This window comes from Heliconius melpomene, chromosome 13, assembly GCF_056956725.1.
Source record: "Heliconius melpomene rosina isolate 202511_hmr_F chromosome 13, ASM5695672v1, whole genome shotgun sequence".
In the NCBI taxonomy this organism is placed as follows: domain Eukaryota; kingdom Metazoa; phylum Arthropoda; class Insecta; order Lepidoptera; family Nymphalidae; genus Heliconius; species Heliconius melpomene.
The window spans coordinates 8,268,176-8,281,180 of record NC_140401.1 but is presented as its reverse complement, the minus strand read 5'-3'; the positions used below and the strand labels follow the sequence as shown (position 1 = coordinate 8,281,180).

Below are 13,005 nucleotides of genomic sequence, written 5' to 3'. Positions count from 1 at the left end.
TAAAAGGGAACACAAAATCACACATATGTTCGTAAATTTTTTAGTCCAGATAACTTGAAAATCGCTGTCTTTGATAATTTGTTTGGGCAATGAAACCTATTATTCATTTCTGATTATCAATATAATTCTTTAAATACTTAATCATTTGTAACTTATTAGATGATCCTAATTCATTAAAGATAATAACATATATTAATTACCATTTTTTTAGCTTTATTATTACACATTTTTCAAAAATGTCAGCCAAGTTGTAATATGAAATGTTTTTTTTATTTAGTGTACCGTAATCATTTTAATTTATTTATATTTAAATATTTCTATATAACCTATATTGTAAATGCCAATTCAAGCTATGTCTTCTCTGTGGTGTACACTTTACGGTTGACATTGACATATACGCTTTGTTTTTTGCTTTGGTTTTCGGCGTATTGATCAACCCTTAAACAAAAAAAACTGAAACCTAAAACCGGTGATTTGTGAAAGAAAAATTTCACGAAAAGGAAAACCTATTAAAACATAAGCTTCCAACAATTAAAGAGTATTTAACAGTATGATACCAAATGAAATTTTCGCCGAAGACATGATGAGCACTGTGATCCGATATGGCCTATACATTGGCGCAGCTTTCCAGTTGATTTGTCTGTTGGCATGCGTAACACTAACTGATGAACAAAGCGAAACTCATCCATACGAAAAGGTACACATGTAAATTAATAATGAATAAAAAAACTTAATTATTTTCCTTTAATTTCAACACAAACAAATCAGACTTTTATTCAAACTTACTTTAATTTTAGGCCTACACTGATAGCGATGAATGTAGCTCGGAACAATCATCACCTGGTCATCGAGCCACTGTTTCCCGAGCCAGGCGTCACGACAAAAAAAAGCGACGTTAAATAAAACATGGATAACTTTAAAAATTCTTTAATCGTAATTAGAATCTCAGTGTTTACTATATTTAAGCAAACTTCTATTAACTTTATTTTACTTATTTTTAACTAATATATGTGAAATTGATGCAGCCTTGTAGTTAATGAATACTTTTTTTTGTTAAAATATACTGAAAGGAATATTAATACATATATGGAATATTTACTTTGTCTTCTATCAGAATTTTTTGCCAGGCTCTGGTTTCTCATACAATCTGCATCCATTGCACAACTGTCAACACCTTTGTTGGTTAGTCCATTGTTGTGTATGTCTTACATTACAACATCCAGCCATCACTTCCCTGGGCATCACTAGCGAGGCACTTATATCAGCTTCACACTGTATCCTGCACACAGTGAGACACTAGTGTTAAGACACTCCATACTACACTTTCTGCTGAATTCTGCTGGCATTGCGTGTTGAGTGGCGGAGTAGCAAGGCACTTTTTCCTTTATATTCCAGGCAATCTGGCCATAGTGATATGATCCTAGGCGATGCTCTTGAAGCTTATTCACTGAGTCACATCCCAAATTACCTGGTGTGAATGTGTTATGTATAAGTCTATGTCTGTTCACCAAACTTACAGGGTCACTTTGTAACCACACTGTGCCGATCTATCTATACCCTTTTTCTCATGTGTTAAATTAAAAAAAAAATTAAACAACGACAAGATATGAACATGTTCATAAATTGTAATAATTATTTTATATCCAACAAAATTGTGACTGTTTTATACTTTACAGTATATCTATGTTCATATGATAAACATTTGGCTACTTGAAATTTATTAGAATGTCAGAATGTTATAATTAATGTGTCAGCGATCTCAATCTACTCTGTAATAGAAAAAAATAATAAAACACATAATATTCAAAAAGCTTTTTATTTGTTACTTGGACTAGAAAATTAACAGCATTTTATTTTATTATTGCTTACTTATTTATATAAAATTTCATTTACTTTTAAACTGTACAACCTTACAATTTAGAACAACATAAGGCACTTATTTTATTATTTTAATAACAATATATAAATATATTAACTTGATTTAAAAAAGTATATAAAAAGACATGGCACCATAGAGGCATCACTTTCCATATAATATCAAAAAATTGTGTAAAGAAGGCACTTCAACATTTAATAATTTAAATACACATATATATTAAAGAATAAATAAAAAGTACTTGTATTAGACTGATATTACATGTTGCATATGAATTGATGAGTAATTGACTGATCAAATGAACATGACAAAAGCCAGTACTGAAAAGAGCTGGCAACAGACTCAACAGTTGTTCTTTTCCATATAAAGGCTAAAACTTTATTTAGTTAAATATCTTCGATATTATATTAGACAGAATCAAAGGTTTTTATATCATAGATAAGACAGACAAATAAATATAAACAGCTCAGAAGAAATTGTAAACAATCTAATACCTTTGTAATGCAAATATATTATTTTTCTCAAATTACTTAACTAATTACTTTAATATTATTGTCATATATTTTTGTGACCTTTGTGTGATCTTATTATGGTATATAGACAATTGTATTATTTTCTCTAAGAAACTTAAAAAAATATTGCAAAAGTACAAAAATAATTGTACCATAGGTAATTTAGTAGATTAAGTATATTTCCGTTTAAGTAGCTTTGTCATATAAATAAGATATCTAATGTGGAATTTTGCTGAACTTTCCTGAAATCCTTTTCTTTGGTAGTATATCAACAAGTTTGAGTTCAATCAAAGTAATATAATAGATAAATTAATATTTTGTTTTGATATATGTTAAAAATTATCTTTTTGTGTCTGAACTTTGATATCCCTAATCTTTGATATTATTTTATTTCTATTTTATGTCCTCTAAGATGTATCTTTTGTGCAACAATTTGAATGTTATAAACTGGTCATGTTTTATAGTTTATTTAGATTTAAATGTTTAATTTATTTAAGTAAAGTTTCCTTTTTTTTTATAATATTATCAAAATATGTAAGTTTTAATCCTTACTAGAACTAGAGGTAAAAGTTTATTTTTTATTCATAATATTCCAAATATAATTATTTAAAACTCTTAAAAGCACCAAAGTTACAAATTACATATGAAGTTACTTAGCACTTCTTATGAAAATATTAACATTGTATATAACAAATAAATATCATAAAAAAGTATCATTTGGTTATAAAACTATGTAATAGGTATTACAAAATTTCCATTATTTATAGACCTAAAAAATATAATTTCAACGCTTTGTACGAATTTAAATGCAAAATACATATAATCAACAATAAATACAATCATGTCGTCGTTACATTAAAATTGTTAACTTTGAGCGCATTTATCAATTCCGTATCCGTTAAAAACTGTTTGAACGCTTCTAATTTTTTGAAACATATTGTCACACAACACGAATTTTTATTAGAATCCGTTGTATCTTTTGTACCACATTCGCTTTTACTACACGAGCACTTAATATTTTTAACTAATTCCGGAAAACTTTCATCACACTCGTGTGTGTAAACACCGAATTCTTCTAAATTAGTTTCGTTATGACGTTTATGGTAGTGTAAAAACGTGTTATTTTTCGTATCCGTCGCTTTCCCGCAACCAACGGCACATTTCATTTCAGCGTGATTACATTTGCAATCAATACACGAACACTTGTCGTCGTTACAAGTTTCCTTTTGTTCGTGACAATTCCTACACTCACCGTCGTTCGGATCGCATTTACAATCGCTACAAGAACAAATACCAGCATCTGAGGCTATTTGCTCTAAAGCGTTTTTAGCTTTTTTACCAAATATGTTTTCCGTTTTCACTACGTACATATTGGATGGAGGTTCGTTATCGAATAACAATGTGTCTTCAAGTGTTAGATCTGTATTAAAAAGAACTGAATTAGCTGGATTAATTTCGATATTATGTTGTTCCCTAGGTGGTGGTGTATGCAACGTTCTATCGTCGTCATCATCATTTTTCAAAAACGCTTCTACATCTGTTAGTTTACTTGAATCTATATTAGTTACTAGTTCGCTATCATTAAACACTTTATCGCTAACATCCAAAATATTGGGCGTGTCCAAATCGAAAGTTTCATTTATTATGTTAGCCGTGGGTATTTCTGAATTAAGATCTATATAACTTTGCATATGCGTTGGTACTGAAGTCGCAAGAGTGAATATATTTTCTGGTGTATTATCTTTTATATTGACTGGTGTTTCTTGTATAGAGGACGCTAGCGCTGTAACGTCTATCCATGGAGCTTGAACTTCAACTTCATTGGCCAAAGCCAATTGCAACGCTTTTGTTTTAACTTCACTTTTATCGACCCATATATCTTGATCCTTTTTCAAATTTTTATCTATAAACGGCGAAAGTTCAAGATTGCTCAAGTCGTAATCTGTTGGATTGTCGAATTTGGCTTCACTTGTAGCATTATCGAATAGCAGTTCGGTTATGTCCATAGTGTTATTAAGATTTACATTGTTTATATCCTCTAAGCTACCGTCAGTTGAGTTAGATTCAGTAGTTATTCTACCAAAGGATTCTAATAAACTGTCCCAGTTCATAACATTTGTTTGAGGCTTTGCTGTTGTATTTTCGACTACCTCCACTGTTTGCGCTTCGGGCTCAGTCTGTAGAATTAAAATAATAGATAATTAAAAACCCGATACAAAGGAAACATACAATTAGAAAAGAGGTAAAACACACATACACCTCAAGTTTCTACCGTATAAGAGAAACAAGCATACCTGATGATGTTTCCTAGCGTGGGCCTTCAGGCTGGTGATAGTGGAGAACAGTTTCCCGCATCCCGGCTCCGTGCACGCAAACGGACGACTACCGGAGTGGGTGCGAGCGTGCGCTTTCAGATGATGAGACGCGGTGAAGGATTTACCGCAACCGTCTGTTACGCATCTGTGTTCAATTTAGTTTAATATTACTATTTTATAACATTTTAGTATAGTACGGGTTACGAGTCGTGGCCGCCCTGAAGTTAGATGTGAATGGCTATTTACTTTCACTTTCATTGCGCATGGGAACAATACGTATAAGTACAGAAATCGTACCTTCAGTGTAGCCACGACTGCAACAGATGTTACAAGTAGAGTACGAGTTGCCGTTCCAACTTAGTCTGCATGGACCATAAAAAGATAAATCTCGTATTTCCTAGATCAAGAAATTTCAATTTCAAAAAAGAACCTAAAGGTCTTTCCAAACCAATTCCAGATAATGTGTTGAGTGGGCTCTTTGTCTGCCATAGAGGGAAACAAAAATTGAAAACAAAAAACGCCCTGGCAAGGAAGCTCAATATCAAGTTTCACCACAAATTGGCTTGACACCAGGTTATTTTTACGTAGCCCTCCTAGCAAGTCCGTGTTAGCTATATTAGATCAAACTTGTAACTATATAAAAATACAGGCCAATATGTCATTAAATAAAAATAAATATTATTGAATTTGTAATAATTATTGTACAGTTTTAGTCAGTTAGTGTTGTCGTGGTAATAGTGGTTATAACTGTCAAGGAGACGTGGCCGTACTGAAGTTAGCTGTAGATTGGTTGCGGAGATTAGATTTTAGGATTTTTCTTATTTTTCATTATTTTCTTCCTGAGTGAACAATGAACACAAAAATTCAGAAAGCCTAAATTCAGAGAGAACACGATTCGTCGACTTATCTGTACATAGCTGTCGTCAGTGTTCATGAATAGATGGCGTTTGAAAATAGCATTTTATGTTTTATTTCAATCATTTATTGAACAAACGAAGCACAAAATATCAATTTTGTAATAAAAAATATATAATATAAAGTAATAGGTAAGCAATTTTATTTCAATATCTCTTCAATATTATAAAAACAATATTATAATCTCCATGTTTTGAAAATATTAAATAATCGACATAGACACAAATCACATAATTATGTAAATAAATTACTGAAGCTAGACAAAACTAAAGAAAAAAAATCAACTTACTTATACGGTCGTTCTTGTGTGTGTGTTCGTATGTGTTTTTTCAGATCGCTTAGTGTCGTAAAGAATTTGGTGCAGCCGTCTGCTTTGCAATTGAATGTGTCGCCGCTGTGTAGTCTTTGGTGTGCCTTTAGTCTGAAATTCAAATGTTCACCTGTTGAGTATGAAAGTTATCCAAAAGGTTTGTAATATATGTATTTTTTTAATTTCTAATAAATTTAAAAGTATATGATATATAGTGATGTTGTATTGGTGGCATATGAGATACATTATATTCATTGATATAAGTGGGAAGTAAAAAGATAAATAAATTCATGGCCTCACCCGCTTAACTTGATTGTTAAGGTAAGTGACGGTAACTTCGTGATAGTACGTGGTTTCGTGAGTTTTGCTTCTGGTAAAAATAATAAGCAATTTAAGTATTATTTACGGAAACTATATATTGGTATATAATCTTTATACTTTCAACTGTCTAAAAACTAAGTAACAATATTTTAATGATAAAATTGAGCGTATAGCGACATTTTAAACGCAGAGTTGGCTACAAACTGCATTGTAACGTGTCTGCGATGCTCGCGACCGTAAGACTAGCGTAAGAATTTCTTAAGGTTGTAGAAAGACAAAGATAAGTTATTCGAATAAAACATTGAATATATGCTTTGTTGTATTCTATAAAAAAACATTTTATTGAAAAAAAAAATAGATGGAAGCATAAAATTCTTTTAAAATTGCAATAAATCGATTCACGAAATAGCAGACATTTTATTTATCAAGTGTCCGCTATTTCGTGTTACTACCGAATTAGGGAAATCTTAGATACTTTTTAATAAATTTATATTTATGTTATAACTAAGATAATTTAAATTTAAAGCTTAAAATCAGTTACTGTATTTATTAAAGTTTCTCGTGATCGAAATTCGGTATATGTTTTGTCCACTTAAATTTGTATATTACTATTTTAAAGGTAACCTGAATTGGTAATTTTAAGCTAAATTCGTATAGGTACTGCCAATGTAATTTTATTTTTTAATCAACCTTTATAATTTATTTTTGTGTATTTTATCGAATATACGTGGTAGTTAATGATTACTTTACATAATGTAAAAAATACTGAATAAATAGAACTGCGGAAGTTACTAAAATCAGTAACACGAAGTAAGATCCCCTACATTTCATGATTTTCTCTAACTTCGTGACAAATAAATCTACGTAAAATCAGCACATTGACTTCTTTGTCTTTGTTAATAGTGTTTATCTTAGTCTTGTTATAAGTATAAATAAAGATCTTTTTATTTTTTCAAGAATTTTTCAAGAATATAATATACGAGTATACCTACTAAACACAAAACGCCGTACAAACTGGTTGCGAAAATATATAGTTCTATAAACTGGCATACCTAGCTTCAAAAAATTTAACTTTTTGAGTTTTTTTATATATTTTTTATAAAAAAAATATATAAAAGTTCAAAAATGTAGTTTTTTTAAAACTGAGCTTATATAATTTGTAAATTATAAAAGTTGGGGCTACTCGTGGCGCAGGAGTACAAAGTGTGACTGTAAAACCGACTGGTTGTGGGTTCGATCCCCACTCCAGGAGATGAAAATAGGAATAGTATAGAAAATAGAAAATATTTATTTAAATTTATATTTCAGGCAAAGCGCGGCGTTGAGTTGTGCCTCTTAACATGCTGTGACTCCGGAATTCCGCAGAAAGTGGGGAACGGAGTGTTTTAAAAACACTAGGTTCCTACCTACCTACCTACCTATCTACCTAGGCCTATCCTGCTGTGTGCGGGATACAGCGTGAAGATGACTTAACTTGATTTGATTTTTTTTATAAAAGTTTTAATGTCGTTAAGCTGATCTACCTATTTTTTTTTATTTACAAATTCTTTACAATCAAAACCAATAAAGGTGTTAATTTTTTTTATTATAAAACCTCACTCGCGAGGTAAAAACTTATGACCCGAAATAGGGGACACAAACTCACGAAGTTAGAAACAGAGCTAAATTTTATCACGAAGTAGGGTTCAAATTAGAGGTCCACAAATAAATTAATATAAAAATTAAGGTTAAGTTAAACCGCATAATTCACACATTAAATTACTGTCAAAAGACTCACTTTGATCACACTAAAATTTGCAAATTCATATAACCTTTAATAATGTATTTACAATAGTTTAAAGTTATGAGAGCCTTAAACTGCCGAACTCCCGTACATTTACCTTACATTATAGCCAAATTGTACTAAATGTTTACATAAATGATGTGTTAATTTGAAAGATAAACTATATTACTACAAAGTTTCATTTAAATTTGTTCAGTAGTTTTTTTGCAAGTAAATATTCATCCTCACAAATTTTCACATTTATAATATTAAGTGGAAGGATGTATTAAAAAGAATATTTAAAAGTCTAAACAGTTTTACTGTATCAGTTGATTTCAATGTTATGACAAATTGTCTAAGTAGACATGAAGATCGGTCACAGAATTTCGCCATATTTAAATATTTTAAACACAATATTAAATAATATAATTTTTTTAATATAATTTTAAGTGATGTCTAGGTCATTCAAAATATTTTAATACAATAAAATTTATTCTCACTAGTCCAAATAAACTTTACGACCGTGTAAACAATGGTCTACATAAATAAAATACTTATTAATTATTTGTCAAGAGAGTGACATTATTTATCGCTACACACTTGGCAGTCTACTCGTCTCGTGTCTTGTACATAATGAGACATTTTCCACTGCCAATGTCTTATATCATAATTTTTATGTTCTACAGTCCTTTGGAGCACAGATGAATTAAGCTTCTAAGTCTACGAAATCAAGACATAAGCCTTAACGTCAATAGTTTAATAAATATTGAATTCAAGTAGTGTTTGATTTACCATTCGTTTATGTACCTACTTATGTCATCAACAATATAGCTTTATCATCTTGTTATATTATAGGTTCTTTAATCTCAAAGAAAATATCCATTCAATTTGATTTCTACTGATTTCTTTGTTTACCGTACTAGATGAGGTAATTTTCCAGTAGTATTTTTATCTCAGCTATGAATTCGACGGGTTAGGCACAAATGTAGCGGTATTATAATGGCATTATATATTTTTTTTCTTTTTTCTTCATTAAAAAAGAAATATATATTTATAATGCTATTCAACTCAACCAAATTATACATTTTCGGTTTGTATAATATTTCTCTTAAACTTAAACTTCACCAGACTCACTTCCCTCTAAAATACAGGTTTGTTCCTAGCTTAGGGAGTCGGGAACCATTTTATATTGTGTAACTTGTACAAGTCTCTCTCAGGTAACGCTTTGTTGTTTATGTAGTTACCTACTTTCTTTTGTGGAAATAAAGATTTTTATTATTATTATTAGATGTAAGATATAAATAAGTGGAATAAAAATGCTATAATATTTTCAAAATACAATTTTAAAATGAAATAATGGACGCGACTCGAAAAATGCTGCTGGAAAATTTTCACATCCACATCTCATATTATGCTATTTAAAAAGAAACTTTATCTTAAAGCAATTGAACTTATAACCGTATATCAAAATAACCTAAGAAACACATATTACTATGAAAAGTATGGATTGGCCTTACTCCAAACACTAAATAAATCATGAAGTTACTTAGACGTGTTGTTTAGTAATTTTCTAAAATTCTGTAATAATGTATTGCGTAATCGATGTATGAAAATGAATGAAAAAAAACGTTAAACTACCTTGGAGTACCGTGACTCACTCATTCTGTGGGCGGCAGGTTTCTTAATATAATATGTAAACAACGAGAGGCTAATATTATATCACATGGTTAATTGTTTATAGTATATTTATCATTGAATGAGATAAGACGTAATTTTAAATGGAATAAAAATAAATAAGAAGATTGTAAAGTAGGTTTTTTGCGTGTTTAAACAGATAAATTATAAAATATAATTAACGCCTCGCTTTGCCTTGTTAGCAGAGCCAGGAAATTAAAATGTGTAAATTATTCCATTCTCCCGAATGGGATTCGAACCCGCGATTAGACTCACATCCTTGTTCCAGTAGCAACGAAAAAGTTGTTATTATATCTTACTTCTATTTCTGTATCATTACAATAAGAGTTTCAGTCCGATAAATTTTAAAAAAAAATATAAAAGTTCTTGTTGAAAAAACGGCACATATGCTTATTAATTTGGTCGTAAATTAAAAAAAGTTTTAGAAAGTATATCTAAAGAAATGACAACTACTTTTAATGTAATAATCATAGATAAATACTTAACATATCAATAGTTTGGCTATGAATAATTATAAAAAGATGATATTTTTATAAATATAATATTATAAAAACATAAAAATAAATAATGCACCTAATGGATCTTAACCGAAAGATCTCACAAGTGATGGTATGATCGGAAATAAATGTTGCTGTGTGTTTATTTTTTTTGCATTTTGACAAAACAATTGTTTCATAATATAATTAAGACAGTTTGTTCCCATTAAGACATTTCCATTCTCCACTTTTGCTCCCAAATTTTCGAGGCATTGCGTGTTAAGTGGCGGAACTTAAGGTCGCACTTTACCTGGTTACCAAGATGGGAAACGAAACCACATCCTTCGCGTTTACAGTTGCACGCTGTGCCCCCACAAAGGTTCAATTGATTATTATTAAGGAAATGAAAAAATTAGCAATAGTTTATAAACAAAATTTTTAGGCCAATTCATAGATAACATAACATAACAGGAAAATCTTATCAAATCAGATAATGATAGCGAATCCCAAATCAACTGATTATTTACGTAATAACCATGTGTAATTACGTAGAAATATTTTGGCTCAGTAGGACATCATTTCACTATGAACTTGACGGTTGTGGGTTCAATTTCCAATAAGAGGAAGTAAATTATTTTATTCCATCTCTCTGCAGCGCTTTAGACAAAACCACGAAAGAAAGTGGGGAAGACTAAATTTCCTGTGCCTCTCGTGCTATAAGCGGGATGCAGCATGAAGCAAAAAAATGAGCAATAATTTCTTACCTGTATAGAGTATTAAATGCTCGATTACAATTCCCTATGTTACATGCAAAAGGTTTGGCCTTAGTGTGTGCCCGCACATGTATTTTTAAACTGTATGATGTTAGAAATGCTTTGTTACAAGTTTGCATTGGACATACAAATCTGTATTCACCTGTAAATAAGAGAATAAAAATATTTAACTTAAATTTTTTTTTTTAATATAAATAGTTTGTTTTTGCACTATTTTTAATATGGGACAGCATGAGATTGGAAAGAAATATGCTTTGTATACAAAGCTGAAGATTTCGTTTTGTTGAATGAACTAATCTCTTTATTTAAAAATTTTTTTTTTAAATAAAACATTTTTCTTACTTTAATTATTTATGGGACACCATCTGACTAGACAAACAATAGTTATGGTTTTGATACCTACTTGAGAGAATTAATTATTTTCATATTCTCCCTCTGATATGCACAGAGATGCAAAAACAATTTATTTTAAATATGATCACAATTTTGAAAGTATTAATATTTTAATAATTTTGTTTTAGCATAGACATATGTATGACTATATCTTGAGTTTACAGACTTGATCTAGGAGGAATTTATCTTTACTATGTAACACTAAAGATTATCTTAGCACATGAGATAAGAATGAATAGTAAATATTATAATAGAGGTACCACTAAAAAGATTCTATACAACTAATATTTAATAAAAAGTTAAAAAACTGTTCATGTCTGTATTTTTAATAAAAAAAACACAAGCAAGGGAATGTAATGTAGCACTCCAAGATACTGTAGTATGGTGAGCAAGGGAATGAAAATAATATATTTACCCAAGTAAAAACAAACTCATAACTGTTAGGTCCAGTCAGGTAGCCTTAAAAATAACAAATAGGTTACCTTTATGTGTTTTCATGTGGGTTCGTAAATTTCCCACTGTACTATATGTTCTTTCACAGCCTTCATATTCACATTTGTATCTAGCACTATTGTCCTCCACTCTCCTTTTGTTTTTGTCCATGACTGATTTTGGTAGTTCAATAGTTGACGTTGGTACATCAGGCAATCTTTCATTATCACTTCTACAAAGCAATTTATTACCAAAAAATAATATTCTGTTATACAATTGGCCATGCAATATTAATAAAGCTTAGTGGTAATCGGATCTATTTGTAAATAAGTGACTAGTTTATTATGAAGTGTAACATGATGATGGCTAAATTCTCAATTATAACTATAATTAAAACACAACACCAATAATCCATTTACGAACTTTAGTAGAAAGGTATCAGTTACCTTCTAATCATTACTTAAGAATGTATCCAAGTCATTAGAGAACACAAAATTAGGATATTCAAACCGCATCGTGATGGTAATGTACCAAAATAGAATGCCCAAAAATGAATTCGAGGGATAAGGATCACAAATATACCATTTCATAAGTATGAAAGAGAAATGTGATTATGTTGACAAACAGCTGATCGCTTAAGAGTCGGAGTAGTTTTCGCGCATGATAGAAGCATCTTATGACAGCAAAGAAAATATCATCACATACATAATGTATGTAATTAAACTTACGATACTATTTCAATTCGAGAATCCGCAGTTTTGTCCTTGGGAGTTACTTTGATATCCGACGTCACACTGTCCAAGAGCTTTTCGACGCAATTAGGTTCGGAGAAATCTCTAGGAGATATATCGGACGATTTAGAGTTAATATTGCAATTTAAATGAAAATTGTCACCTAGTAAACTATCTAAATTGTTTTGTGTATCAATTTTTGAAAAGCCGCTGTCACCGAGCCAAGCGGCCATGTTGTTTCGCTTCTTTTATGTCAAAGACTAATGTAAATTTCAAGTTGAAAGCTGTCACTTTATCAGTAGGCAAAGGCTAAACGTCAAAAAGTCAAAAACCGGTATTATCGTGGTACACAAACGTCAACGTCATACTTGAATAGATGGCGCTAATTTTGAATTTCTTATAAGAGAGATTGGTTACCGCAAAGTAGGCGCCCGCGCCCGCACTCAGTACTCCCGGCCGAACTCCCGTTATAATGAACATTGAACACCACTTGT

The 13,005-nt window shown here is 30.5% G+C and overlaps 2 protein-coding genes across 5 annotated transcripts; one reads left to right on the top strand and one right to left on the bottom strand.

The window, feature by feature from the left end:
• Nucleotides 1-369: 369 nt before the first annotated feature.
• On the top strand, nucleotides 370-1,810 carry LOC146532829 (protein anon-73B1). The gene is made up of 2 exons (XM_085196694.1): nucleotides 370-697; nucleotides 798-1,810. Exons 1-2 carry the CDS (start codon nucleotides 551-553, stop codon nucleotides 897-899), a joined length of 249 nt encoding a protein of 82 aa, XP_085052820.1. The 5' UTR covers nucleotides 370-550; the 3' UTR covers nucleotides 900-1,810.
• Nucleotides 1,801-12,994, bottom strand: MTF-1 (Metal response element-binding Transcription Factor-1). Of its 4 annotated transcripts, none has more exons than XM_085196690.1 (6): nucleotides 12,929-12,994; nucleotides 11,831-12,012; nucleotides 10,947-11,097; nucleotides 5,908-6,039; nucleotides 4,683-4,848; nucleotides 1,801-4,565 (listed from the first exon to the last, which is right to left on the bottom strand). In XM_085196690.1, the coding sequence occupies exons 2-6, from the start codon at nucleotides 11,949-11,951 to the stop codon at nucleotides 3,228-3,230; spliced, it is 1,908 nt and encodes a 635-aa protein (XP_085052816.1). In that variant the 5' UTR covers nucleotides 11,952-12,012; nucleotides 12,929-12,994; the 3' UTR covers nucleotides 1,801-3,227. The 4 variants fall into 4 exon arrangements, with proteins under 4 accessions (XP_085052816.1, XP_085052813.1, XP_085052815.1 ...); XM_085196687.1 differs by lacking the exon at nucleotides 12,929-12,994 and adding an exon at nucleotides 12,509-12,793; XM_085196689.1 differs by lacking the exon at nucleotides 12,929-12,994 and adding an exon at nucleotides 12,227-12,463.
• Nucleotides 12,995-13,005: the final 11 nt, after the last annotated feature.

Excerpts from the sequence above, each read along its gene's own strand:
- LOC146532829 (XM_085196694.1), top strand. The coding sequence starts at position 551 with ATGATACCAAATGAAATTTTCGCCGAAGACATGATGAGCACTGTGATC. Across the intron at positions 698-797 it reads AAACTCATCCATACGAAAAG|GCCTACACTGATAGCGATGA; the intron begins GTACACATGTAA and ends CTTTAATTTTAG.
- MTF-1 (XM_085196687.1), bottom strand. The coding sequence starts at position 12,744 with ATGGCCGCTTGGCTCGGTGACAGCGGCTTTTCAAAAATTGATACACAA. Across the intron at positions 12,013-12,508 it reads TCTCGAATTGAAATAGTATC|AAGTGATAATGAAAGATTGC; the intron begins GTAAGTTTAATT and ends ATTGCTTTGTAG. Across the intron at positions 4,849-5,907 it reads ACACAAGAACGACCGTATAA|ATGCGTAACAGACGGTTGCG; the intron begins GTAAGTTGATTT and ends AATTGAACACAG.